Source organism: Brachyistius frenatus, unplaced genomic scaffold (genome assembly GCF_029030835.1).
Source record: "Brachyistius frenatus isolate BFR_SWC_R1_liver_20210118 unplaced genomic scaffold, ASM2903083v1 Contig_13, whole genome shotgun sequence".
Lineage (NCBI taxonomy): Eukaryota > Metazoa > Chordata > Actinopteri > Embiotocidae > Brachyistius > Brachyistius frenatus.
In genome coordinates this window covers 625,798-637,859 of record NW_027210612.1, presented here as the reverse complement: position 1 = coordinate 637,859, position 12,062 = coordinate 625,798, and the positions used below count along the sequence as shown (strand labels likewise).

Sequence of the window (12,062 nt, the reverse complement as noted above, 5' to 3'; positions counted from 1 at the left end):
TTATAATAGGCTTAAAATCCAACAAGTAGTTGTTTACATCCCTGTTGCTGGTATTAAAAGTTTCCAACTATAGAAAGACATTTAAAGAATGGAAATCTATTCAAATGTCTGTTTTCAAAAGTGTGCTGATTCATATCCCTCCACCAGCAAAAAAAACAAACAAACACAAAAAAACCTCCTGATGCATCCGAGACAAAAAGGCTGTAATGCCAATGATCAAGGAAGAGGATTAAAAAAAAAAAATTCTCACTGTAAAAAAAATGTCAAAATTTTCAATGACCTAGTGGGCTCTTCATTTAAATGCTAACCGGAGAGCAGTTTCAATTCATCCTTTGTTTCACTTCACTATTACTGACTATAGCTAAAACAATGGATGTTAATCAACCCAAAATGCAATTGAAATGGTGTTAATAAACAGATACGATTGGAGTGGGCTTCCTGCTCATATCAGACAATGATCAATATATGTCTAGATAGACACAAAATAAGTGAAATCCAGGGAATTGGAAATAATCACACACGTCAGATAGCATAAAATAACTTTCTTTTTAGTTATTAAAATTGAATTTTCTTGTGCATCACAGCCAAAGTTAAGAAATGGATGAATTTCTTAATAAAAACGTTGTCAAAATGACTAAGACAGTAAGTAAACACGTAGATTTTTCATAAACATGATATGGCACAAACCCAAAGACACAAAATCTCAGATGGCAAAGCCAAAGGATACAAAACACACAAAAAAATTACCATTTAATTTCTGCAGGCTTTGAGGCTAAGCATGTGGTATGTTTGTAAAGTGCTATCATGTATAATAAAGACTAACAGTATATAATAACTATGATGCCAAGATGATTTGGGGAATGCTGTTGGAAGATGACTAGACTCTTTTTCATTTGAGTCTTTATCTGCCAAAAATAAGCCACCGTATTTATATGACTTTATATGAATAAATACTCTATCAACAGTGTATCCGATTTCTTTTAAGTGATCCGAACGACAAAAGAAGGAATCGACAATTGTACAAATCTGGCCTCTCCAAAACTACAGTTCAGTTTCCGCCCAGGGCGTTAAGTGGATCATCAAATATGTTGCTGGAATCTGCTGCTGCACTGGCCTCCTGGGATGGTGGTGTTTTCTTTGATTTATGGGGAGCCTTTGCCGCTGGTTTTACTGTGCTTGGGGAGAAAATGTCATCTTTAAAAGAACAGAGAGGTGCACATAAATATTTGGTTAAATAAGCGAGTTCCCAAAGAGGCAGAGAAGAGAACAGAAAGTATCAAAAAGTTGCAATGAAAAATAGGAATGTCTGCATGCGATGATTGTTGCTTACCCATGTCATCATCAAATATTGACTTGGTCTCTCCCTTTGTCTTGGACTTCTGTTTTGGTCTTAAAGTGTCTGTCAGGTCAGCAAAAATGTCTACGTTATCATCGAACAAGCTGGCATCAATGGTCTTCTCTTTGTGCTTCTTTTGAACTTTAGGCACAGTGGCTACGTCATCCTGAGAACATAGAAATTAAGCCAATCAGGGAAGAAATTAAACATTGTAATGATGGCACAAATCCGCCTCAACAGAATTAGCATATATATATATATACACATACACATATATAAAATAAAGGTACCTGAAAGATGTCCTGCTTTGAAAAACTACTGCTGCTCTTGATATCTTTACTACTTGTGGATGTGGGGGTGGAACTGTGGCTCAGTCCAAAGATGTCCTCATTGTCGTCATTATCTTCTTCCAAAAAGGACGAGGCCATGGCTTTCTTAGTGGTTGACCTTGGTTTAACCTTTTGGAAAAGGCCATCAGTGGTGTCGTCAAAAATGGATGGGAGTGTGCTTTTGTCTTTCGGTCCCACCGCACTACTGGCCTGAGGATGTGGAGTCTTGGTGGTTTGTTTGGTGGAGGGCGTGGTAGTGGCCGAGGTGGCTCCAAACAGGCTGTTGGAGCCAAAAAGGTCATCTTCATCAGAGGACGGCAGCACCTTGGTACCGCTGCTGTCTTTACTTGAGTCTTTCTTTGCAGCATTTGTCGATACTGGCAGTGTCAGTTCAGAGGGTCTGGGGGAGGTTTGGGAAGGTTTCGGTTGAGAAGGTGAGGGGGTGGGCAAGGCTGTGGGTGCAGCTGAGTTAGGTAGTGTTGGACTGACGCGTGCATGGCTGGACTTTTCTGGCGGAGGTAAGACTAAACCAGACAGACTGGGGTTTGGCCCCAGAACTTCGCCACCTGGAGCGTCTTCTTTAACCTCCAGAGACCTTTGAGCCGCTTGCTGCCTCACTGCTCTGGACTGGGGTCGCCGATGTGAAGAGCCTTTGGCACGACTCTGCACGACATAAAATGTATGCTAACAATCTCAGAAATCCAAGCAGAGGAAAAGCAACTGAAAGACTTCGAGATAAAATAAAAATTAAAAAAAACACAACACTCTAGGAATCAAAGGCCTTACCTTGTGTACGTTCTGCAGTGTTGTGACCTGGACTGGGGCGTCAAAGCTCACTCCTCCTTCACTCGCCGTCTGGGCTCCTACAGGGGTTGTGGCAGGGCTGGGGCTCAGGCTGGAGCTGGACACCCCAGAGGAGGAACTAGCAGCCATGCCAGGAAGTACAGACCCGGGCAGAGTGGATACTGCACCAGGCAGCAACGCAGCAGGGTTGATCATCAGACTGGCCTGAACATGACAAGAACAAACTCACCATTACAATTATTTACCAAGATGAAAAAAAAAAAAACTACCAGAGCACTAAAACGGTTTGAACAGACTTTTTAATTAACGATATCCTACGTTTGTACATTTCTATACCTAAAGCCACACATTTTCAGCTACTCTCTATTCATGAGGTTCTCAGCGTGGCTCCAAACAGCGCATTGTTCAGAGAAATGAGAAACCAGGACTGTGGATAGAATTGAGGAAAGAGCAGGATGCGTGAGTAACAAGTCGTGAAACTGCAAGAATGAGCGAAAAAATTCTCCTGTTTTATAAAAATCAAATCCAAACAGAGAATTATATTTAATTTGAGATAATCGTGCTGCTGTATCAGAGCTGCCAAGTTTTGAAGTTAGAGTATGAAAAAAAGCCCAGACGGAAGAATCCTTAAAAGAGAAAACACAAGTGGGAGGAAGGACAGTCGTTCCTCAGAGGGAATCAGAGTGAAATGTCAGGAATAAAGACTTTTGACTTAGTAAAAACAAAAATATTACTTGAAGTTTCCCAATCCTGGATGAGGAATCTTTAGGTTTTACAGGGCTTGGTGCAGGTTTCTGTGTGGTCAGATTACAGCAGGATCAGAGTTTTATCCAAAGAAAAGCATTTATGGTTTTCACCTAGAAACAAACACTGTCTTTCAACAGGCAAATGTGTTTATAACAACATTGTTTTAAAGAAAGTATATGATTTTTTTTTTTTTTTTAAATGGTTGCTAAAACAAAATAAATCGAGAGTCAAATCCACGTGGTCACACAAGTACATGCTCAGAAACCAAACAGCATTATATTAAAGCTATAGTATAGGATTCCAGTGGACTCACCTCAATCTCTGACACAGGTTCTGGACTTGCTAGTGGCGCTTTGTCAGAAGGTTTGCTGGGTTTCTCTGCTACTTTCTAAGAATAAGAAATAATAATGAGGTTGAGTTCAATGACTGTTTCCACAGCTGATATTTTTTTTCTAATGTAATATTTAGTGCTAGATAAGCAGAACTCCTGGTTTATTTCAATCACTGAAAACTAAGCAAGCTGCTACCGGCAGAGAAGCTTTTGGCTTGACGGAGCAGAAGAGGTCATCCTCATCATCATCCGCAAACAGACTTTGTGCCACTGGCTTCACTGAGCTGGGTTTGGAGCTCTAGAAGGTGAACACAGTGATGTATCCTTAACATCAAGTGAAAGACATCAGCACTCAGACACAGCATGTAGACGAGTTAAACATGCTACTTGCAGAGACAAGACGACACAGAACAGACAAAAAAAACAACATATATGAATATCTAATGTACTGACTGTAGTTTTCCCTGAGGTGGCGAAGAGGTCAACATCTGGGTCGTTGTCCTTCTGCTGTGTCTGACTGAACAGCAGCTCTTCGTCCTGGAACACACCTGTACTCTTTGCCTGCGCTCGCTCCTCTAAGAGCTGTAAAAAAAAAGGTACACAGACCCACATTTTAATGCCTCAACTGCAGGAAAAAAGAGGACGGTAATGCAATTAAACCAGTTCTCCCCCCCAACCTTAGGTTTATTGTCAAACAGACAAACCTTGGGTGTCTTTTTTGCTGTGGGTTTAGTGGGAGTGAATATTGGATCATTCCAATCAGATTCATCTTCCTCCTCATCAGCATCAAACAGACTAACAGTGTTAGTTTTGACTTTCTCTTCCTTCTTTTCCTCCTCCTTAACATTTGGCGGTGGGCTGTCCTTAGAGAGGAAGATGTCATCCTGGTCTGCATCATCCAATGGGCTCTTTGTCTGCTTGTTGGCAAGAACATTAATGCCTCCAAAGAGACTGACTGCCCCTGCAGGTTTCTTTTTGCTTTCACTGCTCCCCGGCGACAGCGACGTTGGGAGAGGCTCCGGGGTCTTTGCTGCAGACTTCTCCTGCTCTGATGGCACGTCGTTTCCTGCTTTCCCAGAAACTGCAGCCTCCTTAGACTTCTCTAACAGCGGGGACGGCTGAGAGGTCGCATCAGGTGTCTGAGGAAAACAAGTTATCTCAGTGTAATTAAATGGTGTAATCACTGGTATGTGACGAACTCATATAGCCAACTTGAACTGCAGCAATCTAAATGGTCCTGTCGGGGGTTGAGGAAAAAACATTTTAAAAGATCACTGGAGAGAAGCTTCAAAACAACATTATTTGTCATGTCAAATGTGAAATACAAAAAACACACGAAGTGCACTCACTTTAGCTGGGGCAGCAGGGTTTGTGTTAACAGACGGTTTGATGCCAAAGAGAGATCCTTTATCTTCATTATCATCACCTTCGTCTGCAAACAAGAGAGCAACCCTCTGGGGCTTCTTCTGACTGTACGAAGAGCGACAGGGAAAAAAAAAGGATCATTAACAATTCCTTAAGAATGAAGGTGTCATATAATATATATATATATATATATATATTAATAGTGAACAGAAATGTTTTGTATTATTTCTAATATAAGTAAGAGAAAAATAATTCATGCTGTTAATACCTTGTTGCTTTTGTTGGAGCAAATAGGTCATCGTCTTCATTGTTGTCAAATAGGCTGCTCTTCTGAGATGTTTTGGCACTGGGGAGGCTGGACGGGGCGCTGGCACTGGATTTCATCCCTCCAGTCTTGGTCTCTGACTTTGTTGCACTATTTTTCGAATTTAACCACTGGTCCTGTTATTAAAGACAATCATGTTTCATATTGTACATTCAATAAAACATCGGTAGACAGCAGGGAAATATCACTTCTTTAAATTCCCATACCTCATCATCGCTGAAGAGGGAGCTGGGCTCAGCTTTGCTGGGTTGTGGTGTGGAGACTTTAGCTTGATGAGGTTTTGGTTTCGATTTAGCTGCAGATGCAAACAGATCCTGCAAGGTGAAGAGCCAGATTATAGTGATGTTGTCTCAGCGAAAACAAGCTTGACTTAATTCAGTTTTGTAATGATTTTCACCTCTTCTTCCTCGTCGTCAAATAAAGACAACGGGGCCTTCCTGGTTTTGCCCTGGCTTGTAGGTTCAGGATAAGACTGGCTCTTAGGAATGGTTGGAAACACCTGGAAAGGACAAATACGTATATAGTGAAATTAAATTGTATTATTGCTTTTGTCACTTTTTCCCCACTGATGTTTGAGAACCTTACCTGTGCGTCTTCATCATCAGAGAAGAGGCCTCTGGTCTGGGGTTTCTGGGGAGTCTGCTTGACAGCAGCTTTCCCAACATCAGCAGCAGGACCATTCTGAAATTCACAACGTGAAGACAAAACCTGAATGTAAATAAACTTTCCGAATTCAAACTTTCTTTCTGAAACTACGAGGTTTTAGTCTTGAAAGAAAAAGGCAAATATGCTCCTCTTGTTTGTTCATTGAATAAAATCCATGATTAAAAGATGACCTTGTCTACAACTAGTTGATAGCAAACTTTTGATAATGCTCAATGGCCTGCACACTGTGGTTAGAGAAGCCTAATGGAGTGAAAACCTGCCATTTTACAACTGAAAACACCAAATTAGATTTTATCAGGAGTATATTTTAAGACAATGGTCGATTCAGACCTCCTCAGATTTCTCAGACTCCTCGCTGGTAGATGGCTGACGTTTCTTCAGGCCCTCACTGAGCAAGCTTTTAGTCCCAGGACCAAACATGGAGATGGCACCCGCTGGCACCTATAAACATAACAATTAACTGTCCACTCAAAAAAACAGTATGGAGATTTACCAAACAAAGTGAGACATTCACACAACTCTGAACACGGTGGGCCATCATGTTCACTCGTATGTTAATCTCTACCTTTTTCTCAGGTGGTTTAACCTGCTCTCCTTCTACCTCCTTCATGCTCTGAGTCGGAGTCGGCGTGGTGTACTTGTCACCGAATATGTCACCATCCTCATCGTCATCGAACAGGTCAATAGCTTTCTTAGGTTTGGGTTTCTCCTGTCCAGCTGAAAATAAAGGGGAAAAAACAACCAGTAGTTTTAGGGTGAGTATCTCGCCTCATCTGGGACAGCAGCACTGAAGTGCCCCGTTTCCACACACTTACCAGATTCAGACTTTTTCAGGGTTTTATCGCTGAAGAAGTCATCGTCCTCGTCCTCCTCCTCATCAAACAGCCCTCCTCCTCCTCCACCACCACCACCTGTGGGAGCCTGATTGGAGGTGGCACTGAATTTGAGAGCTGGAGTCCCATTCTGTTTGCTCTCCTCTAAACCAGATTCATTCCCTGAACTGAACAGGCTTTCTGTTGGGAGAAAGTGATTTGGTTAGTTCAAGGATGACGAAGCAGACAATAAACTGATGTTAGCCAAGTAACAAGTAACTGCAGCTACCTGGGAATATTGAAACGGCGCCAGCTGGAATCTTCTTTCCATGTTTGCTCGATTCTTGGACAGAAAAGACAAGTTACGTGTCAATCTACTAGTCCACTTTTTTCTTTCAAAATGTCTGAAAAAAAAATCTGTTTTGTTGTCTAACCTGCAGTTTGAGCTGGCGTTTTTATGCTTTCATTCAGAGGTTTTTTCTCTTTAGAAACAGGAGGTTTGGGTGCCTCAGAGAATAGATCACCCTGAAAGTGAGAGCATCATACAGCACAAATCAAATTCTGTCTGCCAGAATTCCTTTCATGTTGAATCAGAGGGAGCAATGAAAATAATTCAGTTTAATATACCTCGTCATCATCATCGAACAGGCCTTTCCCTCCACTGAAGAGGCCACTTCTCCCTCCAAATGGGGAGAAGTCATCTTCATCATCATCATCCATCTTCGGCGGCTTGAACATGTCATCACTTTCCTGTTCAGCTACTATTGCAATGGACAGTAACAGTATTGAGCAGCATATTTGAAGCAACAGGGCTTGCTGTGGAAATAACTTGTGCAAAACCTAACAAAATGTTTGAATTGAAACGATGATGAATGAGCGTCCTACCCTGTGGCTTTGCAGGCTTTGCTTCTTTTCTGCTTCTACTTTTCTTCTTAGATGTCAATGCTTCAAAAATATGACATGGTAGAAAGAAAAGATCCATAAGCATGCACATGCAGTGATGGCTCTCTTGAAATGCTTTTAATGTAAACCTCAAATGACTTTGATTAAAATAATGTGATGAGTGTAAGGAAAGAAAATTCTGTGAGAAATTATGATGTACCACCACTTGTTTGATAATGACAGGGACTTACATGCACGATCTCCTTCGGGTTTGCTGATTGGTTCGCCTTTGATTCGAGCAGCGAGCTCATCAGCAAAGGACGACGGGCCTTTGATCTGAATGTGACAGACCAGAGCAGATGTTTCTCTCTGAGGTCGCAAAACAGATCCGAACAATTTCATAATAAAATTAGAAATAATAGACTCAAAAATGTGTTCCCATTCTACTCTAGTTATCGATTTATTTTCTACGAGCACAAGCATACCTTATTGTCGCCATCATCCTCCTTATCGGATTCTCCAAAGATGTCGGAATCATCATCCTCCTCCTCCTCCTCTTCATCGTCATCGTAACTCATCATGGATGACTTCTAGGTGAGTGTGGGAGGAAAACCCAAAATTATACACTTGCTTAGTATGTGAAGCGTTTTTTGATGTGCTGGGCAAACATGTAATTACCTTTTGAATAACATTGTGACCTTCATCCTCCTCCTGATCAAAGTCCTCATCTGATTGCTGTTAAATTAATAAATACAATGAGTTTTTCTGAAAAAAAAAGTCTTTTGAAAAAATAATGTTAAAGAAAGATAAAAAAAAAAAAAAGTGTCTTACAACTGCTTCTTTGCCATCTTCACTCTCGATCACACTGTCTCTGTCACTGTCAACAGACATTTCTGAAAAGAAAATGATTCCGAACCAATGTTTGAAATAAATACTACAATGTGTGAGTGTTGATGGGGGATTTACAGTGCTGGAAGAAGCTGTAATAAGTATATTACCATCACTTGACAGGTCACCAAGTCCAACATCATCTTGTTCCATGAAGGCCTGGGAGCCAATCAGATATGGAAGTGGCCTGTCCACATAAAGGTCCTAAAACACAAGGAAACAACAGGCACACCTTCTAAATTACATTCATTTCAGCAGTAACTGGAGTAATCCTCCTCACTGTTTCAAGATTAATAGCACACCTTAGGCTCGAGGATAGCCTCCACTCTGTCTGTGACCTCCTCGTCCTCAGAGTCAGAGTTTCCTGCTTTGATGTCCAGATGCTCGAAGGCAGACTCCAGCACTTTTAGACCATAATTCACGGCTTCCTGCATCTTGGGGATCAACTCTGCCTCTTTCTGCTCTCGAGTCTTCTCCTGGAGGAAAACCAAACGTGACAAAATTTTGGAATATTCAAGAAATATGAGTAATGTGTGCGGACATAACTTAATGTTAACGTACCTGCTCAGGCTGCTTTTCCAAAGCGTCAGTCTTGGGAAGAGCCTCTTCTACTTCTTCATCATACACTCTCTATAACAGGACACAAGACCTTTCTGTTAAACACAATAAAATTGTAGCTCCAAAAGAACATAAACAAGTGAGGTGAATTGCCATCATCTGCAATTGTAGTCAATCAATTAATACTAAACAACATAAATGATTAAATGATATACGTTACATTTTCTATAAACTGTGTATTGGAGAGCATCAGGAAGTCATTAAAGACAGAATGCAAGCAGCTGTCTGTGGCCTTGGTGTCACTGATCAGACTGTCCAACTGCTTTTCTATCTCATGTGTCTTTGACAGCATTCTCTGGGAGAAGTCTTGGAGAAGGAGGAAGAGCTGCGAGGAAGAGGAAGTTATGAAGTTACTTTCATTACACCAAGGCAGAACACATTTCACAATCTTCTCACCTACTTGAACTTCTAAAGCATTTCTCTGGTAAATGTGAAAAATGATGATGATAAATTGACGTTTCTGCATTACCCCCGAGTCAGCTGCCAGGGACCAGTTGGCACTGCTCTGCCGTATCTCCTCAAGAGTCCAGGGTCTCTCCCAAACCTGAACATCACTCGCTAAGTGATCACTCCTGCTTGGGCCATTTGCTATTCCCTCCGGCAACCCACTCATCTGCAAGCAGATCATTTGTTGTTATTGATGGAATTAATAATTCAAACAGACTTTTACATGCCTGCCACACCTAAAGGGAAAATCCAAACAAAAACAAAAAACTGTAGTGATCATATCATATCATCTAGAAACAAGTCATGGAGTTCCTCCAGAGAAACTTGAGTTTGGAACAACTCTTTGGACACTGCGGCAACAACCACAGTGATATTACTTGAATAAAGGTGTTGAGGGAAGATTTCTGTCAGATATCCTACATTTATGACCTCCAAAACCTTAGGAACACTCTGCAAGCAGCAACTGGATTCATCAGTTAACATGCAAAACTTTTTCCATGTTAACTATCCTACTTGGCAAGTAGGATAGTTAACATGGAAAACCAGGTCAGCGGCAGACACATAAACTGTTGCCCTCTGGTCAAAGGTTTAAAACCCTGCACTGTAAATCTAACCAGGAACAGATGCATTAGTAATATATTTTTGGGATGTGTGATCATTAGTGTGATGTTCTTATTTGATCTGCATTACTAATTGGGGCTCATTCTACTGAAAGGCATTTAAAGCAATAATAAAGTATCTTCTTCTTCCTCTGTGGTGCTAATCCATAAGCATAATACAAGGTGTTGATCCCCTGAGTTCCTGCTGTGCTCGGGAGACCGTCTGTGCCTGCAGATTCCCGACAAGCTTCCAGTGTCGTTGAACCGCCACGAGATAAATCCCATTTTAACTCGTATTTACCCTTTGACTTATGTGGGTTTTACTGCAACACTTGCGACACAACAAGCGTCGGCTCTGCAATAACGTCACAAATTTGCAGAAGGAAACTTGTCGTGTGCACATAAAGTTGCCTAAATGTTGTTTCCTTCCTCCCAGAAAGTGTTTCTGGGAGAGAAAGCAAGAGGGGGGGGGGGGGACTGTTTGGCTAGCGGCTAGCCTAACTTAGCTTGCCAACACCAACGGTAGCTCCTGCTACTCCAAGCGACACAAGAGTGACATATTCGCCCGAAATTAAGCACTGCGAGGCTTACCTTGAGTACCCGCTGGTCAAATAGCGTCCACGACGGCCAAGTGTGGTCAGAAACGACGGGAAAAAAACAACAAGATCGATTATGCAAAATTTGGCCTTTTCCTCATTGGTCTTCTGACAGGTCAGCCATGTTCTGTCTGCAGACAGTCACCTGACTGCCGTCGCCTAGCAACCCGGTGAAAGTGGGGCGGAGTGGAACGAACCAACGACGACGCGAAGAAGCGAAGCTGAACTCCGACTGCTGCTGGTCGTGTTCGTTCGTGGTCACTTATTCAGCGACACACATTTAACAAGGGAAGACCGTTTGTAGATTTATACACGATTTTCTGTCAGAGTTTATGGATTTTGTTCTCCCTCAGGATTATTTGTTTTTTTTTAGGCGCTCACCAAAAAAAAAAAAAAGTTTCCTTTCTGAGTTTATGTGCAGGTTGAGCTGACTAAAAAAAAAAAAATTCTCTCTTCATTTATCTCCTGCTTTCATCATAAAGAATGAGTGGGTGGCAGTAACTCAGTATATTTACTGAAGTACTGTACTTAAGTACACATTTCAGGTACTTGTACTTAACTTGAGTACTTTCATTTGATACTTTATACTTCCACTGCACTACATTTCAGAGGGAAATATTGTGGCCTACTTTCTACTCTTCTACATTGATTTGACAGCTTTAGTTACTTTTCAGATGAAGATTGGACATAATTGATAGTACACCCAAGATTTTAAACTACAACAAATTGCCAATTTCACAGTGTGTAGTTGAGGTCACATTGTACATGTCTGAGTTGTAAACAACTCCACTAAATGGGGATTTTTTTTTTCCCCCTTTAAACTTCTCACATCGTTTCATTTCATTAAATAGTCAATTGACCCAATATCTCATCAATAATCATAGATTAAAGAAAAAGTCCAAATCAGAACTTTTTTTTTCTTCCTTCTTTCCTGTCCCAGTAATCATCTGATGACCCCTCAAATTCATCTGCTGTCCCTGGATGTAAAACTGGATTTAAAGTAGTTTAAACTCCACCTGCAGCAGCTACAACACTAACATGCTGCTTACACGCTGATGTATTCCTAATAATATAATGATGTCGTATAATAACATATCAGTCAGTATATGTACTAATATATATACAGTTCTTTGACTTTAACTAAGCTACATTTTACTTCTAATACTTATGTATTTTCAGTTAAGTAAGATTTTTCACGCAGGACTTTTACTTGTAATGAAGTACTTTTACATTGTTGTATTGGTATTTTGACTTAAGTAAAGGATCTGAATACGTCATCCACCATCGTATGGAATAGATGTAGTGAGCCTATTTTCA

The 12,062-nt window shown here is 41.0% G+C and overlaps 1 protein-coding gene across 7 annotated transcripts; it reads right to left on the bottom strand.

The window, feature by feature from the left end:
• Window positions 1–527: 527 nt before the first annotated feature.
• On the bottom strand, window positions 528–10,861 carry washc2c (WASH complex subunit 2C). Of its 7 annotated transcripts, none has more exons than XM_069692637.1 (31): window positions 10,741–10,861; window positions 9,573–9,716; window positions 9,264–9,428; window positions 9,047–9,115; window positions 8,788–8,961; window positions 8,596–8,689; window positions 8,429–8,490; window positions 8,276–8,332; window positions 8,083–8,187; window positions 7,849–7,966; window positions 7,601–7,660; window positions 7,343–7,476; window positions 7,150–7,240; window positions 7,005–7,058; window positions 6,719–6,916; window positions 6,469–6,620; window positions 6,234–6,344; window positions 5,823–5,918; window positions 5,635–5,736; window positions 5,444–5,551; window positions 5,181–5,353; window positions 4,897–5,017; window positions 4,252–4,686; window positions 4,001–4,129; window positions 3,744–3,845; window positions 3,530–3,604; window positions 3,204–3,263; window positions 2,452–2,673; window positions 1,627–2,328; window positions 1,331–1,502; window positions 528–1,194 (listed from the first exon to the last, which is right to left on the bottom strand). In XM_069692637.1, the coding sequence occupies exons 2-31, from the start codon at window positions 9,714–9,716 to the stop codon at window positions 1,049–1,051; spliced, it is 4,431 nt and encodes a 1,476-aa protein (XP_069548738.1). In that variant the 5' UTR covers window positions 10,741–10,861; the 3' UTR covers window positions 528–1,048. The 7 variants fall into 7 exon arrangements, with proteins under 7 accessions (XP_069548738.1, XP_069548740.1, XP_069548739.1 ...); XM_069692639.1 differs by having other exon boundaries at window positions 528–1,170; XM_069692638.1 differs by having other exon boundaries at window positions 7,343–7,473.
• Between the last annotated feature and the right edge of the window lie 1,201 nt (window positions 10,862–12,062).

Bases quoted from the DNA above. Each gene is read 5' to 3' on its own strand.
- washc2c (XM_069692637.1), bottom strand. From the start codon at position 9,716: ATGAGTGGGTTGCCGGAGGGAATAGCAAATGGCCCAAGCAGGAGTGAT. The intron at 8,188-8,275 runs GTAATTACATGT...ACACTCACCTAG, and splicing joins GTCACAATGTTATTCAAAAG to AAGTCATCCATGATGAGTTA. The intron at 2,674-3,203 runs GTAATATTTTTG...TGTCATGTTCAG, and splicing joins CCAGGATTGGGAAACTTCAA to GCCAGTCTGATGATCAACCC.